The sequence below is a fragment of the Geospiza fortis genome, unplaced genomic scaffold (assembly GCF_000277835.1).
Source record: "Geospiza fortis unplaced genomic scaffold, GeoFor_1.0 scaffold171, whole genome shotgun sequence".
NCBI classification, from domain to species: domain Eukaryota; kingdom Metazoa; phylum Chordata; class Aves; order Passeriformes; family Thraupidae; genus Geospiza; species Geospiza fortis.
The window spans coordinates 2,884,206-2,894,650 of NW_005054313.1; the positions used below are offsets into that span (position 1 = coordinate 2,884,206).

The following is a 10,445-nucleotide window of genomic DNA, read 5'->3' on the forward strand; positions in this document are numbered from 1 at the left end:
GAATTTGAAGATATCAACCAAATGACAAAGTCTGATGCAAAGCATCTTTTCCAGTTAATCTGTGTCCTTTCCTGTGTGGGCTTTTAATCTGACGCGCTCCTGTCAGTTGCTCTCAGAGGTGCTTGTGTTAATCAGTTTACAGAAGTTGGAGCAAACTCTCACAGCCCAGCTGCCATTTGTTGCTTTAATTTATGAAATGCGGCTCATCCCTCTTCTCTATGATTCATCTTATTGTCTCTTTTGTCTTTAAGGCGGCTGAGAAAAAGAACAAAGATCTTGAAGAGAAAGTCAGAACGCTAAGGACAGAAGTCGAAGAGAACAAACACAGGCAGACCAACCTTAAAACTGAATTAAAGAATTTTTTAGATGTACTAGACGGGAAGATAGATGAATTACATGATTTCCGACAAGGACTGTCTAAACTTGGGGTTGACAATTAGATGGCAATAGATCTTTTTTGTAATCTAGGGTCTGGATGTTTGATGTTTTGTTGATCCCAAATGTGTGTTTTACAAAATATAACTAGAATGTTCCACTTGTTTGCATTGGTTTTGTACATAGAGGCTGAAAATTTGCTGTGGGGTTTTTTTTGGTGGGTTTCTTTTTTTGTTTGTTTGTTTATTTACCAAACCAATCATGCTGCTCACTGAATTCTGTTGAGATTAGAAACTTTCTATATTGCTGCTCTGGCTTTGTGGGGTTGGGAACAGGTAGAGGGTTCTGTCTCAGGAATCTGGAACTAGATCTACCTTAAAATGAATATGCAGTTAGTTGTTGCAGGGAAATTTATATCTTTCTTAAGGGCTGTTGCAACCATAGAAACAGAAAAGAAGTCTTTTTCTTGTCTGGACTATCAGCACTCTTAGCAGAATTGACTTTATTCCATGGTGGAGCAGAGAGATTAGCTGGAGCCCCTGCAGTTTGTAAAATGTGCCTGTGATGAGCTGCAGTCAGGAGAATCACTTCTCACAGATACCAGGATCTTTAGGGACCATGTCAATCAGGCCCAATTCAGCCAAAAAAATGCAGTGGATTTCAGATAACCTCTGATGGAGGTTTCGTGTGCTTGCCTGGACCCATAGAGCACAAAGTCAACAATGCAGAAATGAGTTCCAGCTCTTGAAGTCAGTGTCTCACCAGTCAGTGAGAACAGCTTCTCTTGCTTAGCAGCATCACATCTCTCTGGCCTTCAGTTTTGAACCCATGTGGTTCCATCATTATGTGCATCTCTGAAAAATGCCCCCCTGAGTCTGGGGACTAGATATTTATTTTGAAAAGGGATTTGTTGCTGGTTTGTACAGGGCTCCTGCCCCTCTGCGTGCAACTTGATTGTTGTTGATCTGCAGCAGTGAGGAAGGAGACATGGATCTGAAAAGCATCATCAGGTCACTGGAAGGTGTTGCTCAGAAGCAAATTTCTGCCCAAGAGACTGGCAGGGCAATGGCCATGGGAAATTAAAGTTCTTTCCTAGGATTTCTGCATTCTCTGGCAGTAGGGTAGGAATTAGTCACCAAGTTAGGTTGTACCAAAAAAAACCCTCAACCCCAGAGGCAGAAATGCTCTTTTACTCTTGAACTGATTATTCAGCAGCTCTAAGAGTGTGTTGAGAAATTCAAGGTCATTCACCCTGGCCTTCAGTGAGAAGGAAGTTCAGTTCAGCACAGACAGGGATGTAAAAAGGGTGAGAGAGGAGAATCCAGCCCAAGCCTTGTTCTTTCCTCAAGGACTTCTTCAGCGTTCTTTCCCCAAGGACTTCCTTGAGCTTCTTTCTCTTCTTTCTCCATAACCTGTTTTGAGAGTGTTTAATTAATTGATTAATTAATTAATTCAATAAAGTACTTCTGTGTAGATGACATTGTAATTTGCTTGATTCAGACAACAGTTTGGCTAAGCACTGTTTTAGTGCTTGCCAGCAGGGACCGATATAAAATGGCCATGCTTTTCTTGGAATTTCAGGGCTTTTTCCTTTTTTTGGCACGTCCTGATTATTCAAGTGACCTTTAAAAGAAAGGTGGGTTGTAGATGAAACATGCATTGAATACTTTTTTGCAGATGAATATATAATCCCCGAGGTGGAGATAGGATCTGCAATAGTCCCTCGAATTTTCATTTCATCTCTTACTGTTACATTATCTTCATTGCCTGTTTTTTAGAATGGACTTTGAGTATTTTTGCTTTTACTCCTTTGAAACAATGGATGTAAAACTAGGACCTTTCGTAACCATTATGACCATTTACATCTTGTTTTAAAAAAATTGATTTAGGCTGTTGATAATTAAAAATAGAAATAAAAATCAGGTACATAGCACGTAGGCGTGTGGAAATTAGACTTTGCCAGCATGGAAGATTCAACAGTTGCATAATGTGGGGTTAGATCAGACTTCTCAAAATTGAAAATGACGTCAGCAAGTGTGTGGTTGTGCACAAGTAGTCTCCATTTTTAGTCTTTTTATTTGATAGAAAGTCAGATATACACCATAATCTAGCAGGCAGCTCATCCTGCTTCTCCTCTCCTCCCATGCTGCTTTTTGGTCTCTGCATCAGCTGGGAGCCACAGGATAACACAATTAAGAGCTGCAAGCAATACTGGCAGTGAGGGCCCTGCTCCTCCCAGTGGTTCATTGCTTTTGCACCAAGGACCCTGCCCTATCTTCCTTTTACTGCTGAGTGATCTTAGGGCTTCTCTGTTTGTTTTAACATAAATTGTTTTTAACATGATGCTGGGCAAAAGGATGCAAAAGAGTCTGTGAAAAAATTACATTATCTGGTTTAATCCAGATCTTGGTTTTCCACTTTAGTCAGGTCTGTCTCAGATCCAGTTCATTAGGAATGTATTAAGCCACTCTTAAATTGCAAGAGAAGTGTTTCCATGGGATTGCATCGATTAAACAGATGGAGTTTGATGGTGGCACATTAGGCCAGTGCATAGCTGTGTCACAGGCAGTTACTTCTGGGTGCTTAGTGCCCACCAGAGGAGCAATGGAGTGTCCTTAAAGAAATCCCTGCCCTGCCTCTTCTGTCTTGCCCCAGATGTGTGTATCACTTATCTGCTATTGCTCTGATCTTGAGTCCTTAGGGATGCCTGTACACAGCTTTATGCTGTGGGAAATTCTGTCCTTCAAGCCTCCAAGGGCTTCTTTTAATTGCCTTCTTTCTTTTTCCTTCCCAACAGCAGTAAGTTGAGAGCTTCTACGTATAATCACTTAAACTCCCCAAAACTCCATCTCTCTTAAGCTTTCCATCTCTTTCCTTGGATTTTTCCTCTTCAAGAGAAAAAAAAGAATGGCAGTGCATGGTCTCAGGAGTGTTTGGGCACCAACTGCAGCTGCCCTCTCTGGCCCATCCCTGTCCCTGTCCCCACCCCAGGGTGGTGTCACACACTGCGTTTTCCTTGGTGCTGTCTGGTGGCCCAGCACTAACCCCTGTGCCAAACTGAGAGCCCCCCACTGCTCCTCTGAGGCTCATCCAGCACTGAAATGCCTCCTCTGTCCTGATGGGAGCCCCAGGGCAGCCAGCCTTCCCCCACCGACGTGCACACACCATGCTGTGGGTGCACTGACCCTCCTTTGGTGCACAGCTGGGATTTCGCCTGTCCCTGTGGGCACCCTGAGTTCAGCTGGCAGACACCTGCTTAGGGACGGCCCTAAACACTGCCAGGGCCAAGAAATACTCATCCCTGTCCAAGAGAGGATCTGCAGAGCTTGGTTTTACTTGTTACACAGTGCTGGGCCAATCCTGGTCTCCCTGTGCCTGTCAGCAATGCCTTGGTCAGCGCTCCACTCCCACCCAGCCTGAGCACATTTACAATTTACAGGGGGCTGTGCCTCACCTTGGGTACAGGCACGAGTTCCCTTTCTGAGTTCCCTTTCTGAGTTCTCTTTCTGGACACACGTTTCTCCCTCGGAGTGGTTTTCATGGCAGGATCTCTCCTACCTCACTTACATGGTCTTTCCTTGACAAAGGACACGTGCTTGGCGCTTCCAGCTGGGTTTCTGTCGGCTGCACCCCAGGGTCCTGCCACACTCCATCCTGCCTGCCTGGCATCTCAACCTGGGAGCTCCAGCAGGAAAAACCTCTGCTGGCCTCCTGTGACACCAGGACAGAGTGTGACTTGCTGACCTTTGGGTGTGATGCTTCTTTGAGGTGGTGTTAGAGCTGCTGAATAATGCTAGGGTTTGAGGGGTTTTGACAAAATGAGAAATAAACAGATGTACCTTGTATTACATAAAAGCAAAAGTGACATAAAAAATGGATGGAGTTATTTTGAAGGGGAAAGAATATTCCATTAGATATATCATGTCACTTTTTGGAAAAATACCTTAGTCTCATATTAGAAATAAATGATTTCAAAATGAAAAAGTAGAAATTTGTTGCACAGCTCAGAATAAAGAAGATTAACCTTTTTGGGGTTTATTAGTTGGCTGAATCTTTCTTTGCCAATTCTGACTCAACTTCGCAAGTAGTTCTGTTTGGCCTAGAAGTGCATTTTCAGCAAATGCAGTACTTTGCAGTGTTCTGTCTACATTGGTGTCTCCTTTACTAAATGAGCTCACTGGAAGAGAACTGTCTTTCTTTAAGAAATTCAGCACCACCTGTCCTTTTCTGTATCCAAGCATTCAAAAGATGTACTTTCTAAAAACAGCTTTACACTGGGTTCATCTGTGGCCAGAAAACAAATGTTATTTAGACAATATCTTTTTTCCTGGACAAACACCTGATTTGGCTTTTATGTGAGTGATTTAGGGAGAACAATTTTTTAAAGCTGCTCATTGAATGAAGGTGAGCAGGAAAGGTTTCTGCTGTCCTGCCTGCTGTCCTGACACTGTCTTACAAGGGTACCAGCCAAAGCACTCATGGTGCTCAGGCAGGAGCTCACCTGCCCTGGCCAGTGACTGCTCATTGGCTTGTTGGGAACACTGGCAGCAGGGCACAAATTGTCCAGAGATTTCTGTTCTCTTCTCTGTTCTGTTTATTTTTTTCCCCAAGTCTTCATTTCTCTTCCTTATTAATTTTTTGCCACCTTTGGCTGCGCCATAAGTGACAGAAGGAAAATTCCCTGCTACTGTCACCACCTTGCAGTGGTGGGAGTTTCTCAGCTCTTCCTTAGGCTCTTCCAAAGAGTTATCTTGGCAAAACTCTTCAAAGCATCAATGGTTGATAAGGAATATAGTGCTGTCTTCCTGAGCCTATGGATTAACAGAGATAAAACCCCTGTCAGGGTGAAATGCCTCCCTCAGCTCAGTGTGTGCCCAGGGCTAAATCTGAAGGGAAGGGGTGTAAGGGGAGGCAGCAGCAGCAGCAATTTTTTTTTTTTTGCTATTATTTCAGCAGAGATTTCAGTGAAAGATGTGCTCTGCCCACGAGCTCTGGATGGCCACACTGATCCACCACCCTCCTGCCTTTGTCCAGGCAGTTCCAGGCTTGTCAGGCCTGTAAATATCAGAATTCCTCAGCATATCACAGGGGGGTGGCAGGGTGCAAGGGCAGCACAGCTGGGAGAGCAGTGCAGTCTGGTTATGGTCAGGCACTTCCAGCCAAAAATAGGAGAAGCTGTTCCTGTCCCACAGGGCCTCAGCAGGGACCTTGCAGGAGGGCAGGAACAGCTTTTGGGGGCTGAGGGGCAGCAAGGAGTCCCAGGCTGGGCTGGCAGGGTCTGGTTGTGGGCATAATTTAGCAAAAAAACAGAAAGCTACCCTAAAGTAGTTTTTCTTTCCATGGATGGTGCTCAACAAGCACCTGTGTGTCAGGAAAAGCCATGCACAGCCACAAGGTGAGTCCAGACACAGCCAGAGAGCCCCCAGAGCCTGGCCAGGGATGCTGTGCCAGGCCCCAGGAGCTCAGCAGGGCTTTAGGCTCACTGTTGGAATGTAAACCTGGCGTGAAGTTTGCACATCTTGAATACCATTCTCTGCAGTAAATGATAAGTGAAGCAGAGTCAGGAGATGGATGATAAATGTGATGAAGGTGCTTCCCAAAGGAGGGCTCTCCTGCAGGCTGTGGGCAGAGCTGGTCCTGGCCAGGAGGGCTTTGCTTGCATCCCTGGGGGATGTTGGATGTCCAGCCTTTGATTTTCTACTGTGTTTTATGTTAGCTCTTTTTCTTTTTTTTTCTTCTTTTTTTTCTTTTTTTTTTTTAAGTGAGTAGCCTGAACATACAATCTTCAGATGAAGGTGCCTATACTTCCAAAAATTTTATATGCACATTTTGAAAGTTAGTTAATTTAGTTACCTAATAATAATGGTACATAGAAGAAAGGCACTTGACAAAAAATTGTCTGCTATTGTATTTTTGTTTGGGTTGGGTTTGTTTGGTTTTTTAACACTGGTCAGCAATAATTATTTTAGCCATATACTAGCTAAAAAGACTGATAAGTAAGATTTGTGAACTAAGCTTCTAAGTTTGCAGGATTTTGATTAACCTGGGTATGTGATGAGGAAGCTATGCTCAGTAAAAGAGTATTTTGCAGCATTTAGATGTTTTCATTTAATTGCCTAATAGTCATCATGAACATAATATTCTATAAATCTCATCATGAATGACAAACAAAGCACATCGTTTTTAACATGAATATATCCCTTGTAGTTGAAAGTTCTGAGAGTGTACTAGTGTGGTCTGCTATACCAAAATATTTAGGTTATTATGAGGTTTTAGTACTAAACATACACCCTGTTTTTACTGTTTCAGGTAAAGTTTAGTGAATGACAATTTGTTAATATACAACTGTGGGAAAACACTGCAGTGCTCTAAATGTATATTTTTATTTGGGTTTATTATATTTAGTATATGTTTCAATGAAAACTGAAGTGTTTACTACAGTTGGATCATTGTAAAAACATCTCTTACCTCATTTTGTCTGCTGTAGAAAAGTACTATCCTCTTTTTTTTCTTTTTTCAAATTGACCATAGACAGTCAATGTTAATATTTAGACTCCTAGTAGCAGTAAATGCTGGGTTTTATATCTATGAAATGAAAACTTGATTTTTTTCTTTATGAACTTATTATATAACTTTGTGATTTTTATCTGATTTTATTGTAACATAAAGTTGTTTTATGTAAAAATATATAGTTTAAGTAAAATCTCTTGTCTCACTGTCTTCATTGACTTCAGAAAATTAATGTCTTTCAGGCTGCAAGTCTGAACTCAATAGAATGCTGTCCTTTGATCAGAAGAATGTGATTTTGGTCTATATGTGTGGTATCAAGACCTGGAAATTTCAAGAACACTTTTTCAAGTGGCGGAGCTTTAAAATGTTTGTCTTGCTTCACTTTGTTCCATTAGCCCAGCCAGAGCGGGTGCAGGACCAGTGGTACTTACAAGGGTGGAAAAGTAGAATTTATAAATATTTGGAGATGAAATTATGGATTTATTGAGTGCTGAGAGAAGCCTATTGTCAGGAAGACATTTTTGTTGCCCTGTTTGGGGTATGCTCAGGACTGAAAACCCTCCTGTGATTGCTGTAAGTGATGCAACTTCTCCTTTGTTACTCTGGGCTACAAGGCTGCAAATGTCAGCTTTGTGGTGAGCAAGAAACTCATCTGCCCCTGACCTTTAGTCAGAGCTTTTCTACCAGGAGCCATCAATAGTTCTGACGAGCAGTACAGCAAATTCTTGCAGTCTCTGAATAACCAGGGACTACAAACCAGTAGCTACAGAACCAGCTTATGTGCATCACAGTAACGTGCAAGTAACAGTCTCTAATTCTTAGCAAAAACCACCTCCATTTGTCTATTTGGATTTGCATAATTATGAGTGTTAGTAGAACAGAAGTATCTGTGAGTACATCCCATCACCTACAATTATCAGAAGCCAGCCCCATTCTGTCCCTAGCGAGCTGGTGGTCCCACAGTGGACATTCCCACTCCTCCAGTGCCAGCCACACCTGGCACTTCTGTATCCTGTCTGCCTCATTAAGCCCAGGGTACATTTTTAGCATCAGAAAGTCTCTGGTTTGTGTGAAGGGCTGCTCCCTGCCAGCTGTTCATGGTGCAAGTGAGCAGGGGTTCCAAAAGAAACAGCCTGCTCTGGGGTCTGGGGTGAGTGATGCTGCCAGCAGCAATATCTGCTGCTGCTGTCTGTGAACCTCTCATTTTCATATTTGACTGGATTCCTGTCAGAAAGCTCAGGAGCCTCCTCAATGGACTGTGTCCTTCCAGAGTCAGACATTAAAAAGTGTTTTACCTGACTGAGCTGCTGAGCTGTGATGTGCCACCTCGGGAGGTCTGATGGAAACATGAGGTGAACTTTAAATCAAACGTTTGACTCTAAATGAATGAACTACCCTTTAATATGTACTCCTTTTGGACACTTTGAATTCCTTCAAAAGTATTGGAAAAGACAGGCCATAATTTCCTTTCTTTTGGAGGAAAACTCCCAGCATGGCACCATGGGGGAGGCCTGTACAAAGGTAGTACAGGATGAGATCCTGAGCAGGAGCAGGCTTGCTTTCTCCATAACACATGTAGATGGTGACTAGGTTGAACTTACAAAAAATTCAACATTATTCAGTCCCACACACTTTTAACTTCCCATGCTTTTCATCTAAAGGCATGTCTGCACCAACAAGGGAAGAAAGGAAGATATGTTAATTATATATTATTAACTGTCTCCCCACTTCCTAGAAGACTTGAGCATTTTTTCAAATTCACTGCATACATTTTCTTTTATTTCTTTTTTACTTCTGAAAAGTAGCCAAACTCTTGTATAAAATTTTAATTATTTACAACATTAAATATCCTTTACATAATCAGCATTGTCAACCAGAGCAGAAGAGCAGCATCAGTGAGACTAATACATAATGGGCTGTTCTCCTGAGAACAACTGAAATGTTAATGTTAGACACAAAAATGTATCAGTAGCAGCTGAACAAGGAGGGACAGGTGATGGCAGCAGCCCAGCCTGACCTGCAGTGGTGGTGCAGCCCTGCTTCAGCCACCCAACCCACTGGAGCAAAGTCCAACCATCCTTCAAAAACAGAAAAAGAATGCCCTGCCAGGTGCACTGCCAGGTTTGATTTCAGCGAGCAAGGCTAAAAATGGCCATCCAAGGCAGCTCTGAGAGGCTGTGCCAGAGCCTGCCACACACTGCTCCACTTTGTCACTGACAATGTCAGGGCAGCACGGCCATGGGGCTGCTCAGGCTGGGCAGATCCGAGACCTGGTGGATTTTAAAAGCATAGCCAACATTTGCAAGGCAAACATTGCCATCCCCTTGCAATAATGCATTGCTAGGAACATGTAACAGATCCCTGCAGCCGAGTGCTGCTCAGCCCTGACCTCTGCCTCTGAATCTTTCTAAGACATCTTCGTGCTATGAAATCCCCTTTGGGTCTCAAAACTTTTCCTGAACATTGAACATATTTCAATAACTTCAGAAATGTTAATCTTCTCAGAAGCACTGTCTGCAATGAAATGATCTCTAGACAGAAAGCTGCATGTTGAAAATCAGAGATTTTTGTGAGTCGGCATGAGACCCAGCTTCTGCTTTTGAGGCTGCATTCCAGTTGTACTGGCACAGCAGCAGGACACATCTTACTGAATCAATCATGCTCTAGCAGAGCTTTGGAGACCTACTATTCTCCACCACAAAATGGATCTCTGCATAAATACCAGCCCTCCTGGTAGCAGTGGTTGTACCCAGGACCCCAGGGCTAAATGTCATGCGGCTTTCCAGGACCACACTTCCATATCCATGGCTGGATGCCAGTCAGAGTGAGGGCTTAAAACCCCTGAACAACATTTCTTGACAACGGTTTGCATTTAATTAATCAAGTTTATGAGCAGATACATCTGTTGGCACATGAAGCATGTTGAATTGAGTATTTTTGTTTTCCTTTTGTGTCCTCTCCATTCATTAGTACTGGCAGTCTATGAAAAAGAAATCTCTGGCTGCTGTAATCAAGAGAGATTGAGCTCTTGCTTTTCTCCTGACTTTTCATCATCGAATATGATTTGTGGCATATGCCCTGGATTGTGCTTAATATATGCTGGCTGGAGGGAATTCAGACATTGGGGGAATTATAAATAATAGCAGCACTGGCAACCTTTTTGCATTATCATGTCACACTGAAAACGTATCAGCTTTCAAAGCTATTTACATTTAGTGTTTTGCCACTTATTTCGTTGCTACCATTAGCCGTGGCTTTAATTTTTCTCTGGATGCAGGTTTGTAGTGTTCATTAGCCTGAAGATGAATGCTGCAAAACAGGATGCTGGAGTTCCCTGAAGAACAGAGACCTTTCCAATCCTGCTCATCTGTAGCAGTGTTGGGCGCATTTATAAAGATAATCCCTGGCTCTGAAACCTGAGCAATCGCAGTGATTCACTAATCACTCCCCAGTGCTGCGGAGGTCCCGTGGTCACCGGCACAGTCATTCCAGTGCGTGGGGAATGGCTTTAGGGCAGGGACGAGGGACAGAGGAACGATGTTTAAAAGCCAGAAGGGAAA

At 43.0% G+C, this 10,445-nt stretch overlaps 1 protein-coding gene across 1 annotated transcript in view; it reads left to right on the forward strand.

The window, feature by feature from the left end:
• The window catches only part of HOMER2 (homer scaffold protein 2), an 84,595-nt gene extending 77,517 nt beyond the window's left edge, over nucleotides 1–7,078 (forward strand). The window contains exon 10 of the mRNA XM_031055870.1: nucleotides 252–7,078. Coding sequence (XP_030911730.1) covers nucleotides 252–440 — 189 coding nt within the window. The 3' untranslated portion in view covers nucleotides 441–7,078. The remainder of the gene's footprint in view (nucleotides 1–251) is intronic.
• The last annotated feature ends 3,367 nt before the right edge of the window (nucleotides 7,079–10,445 follow it).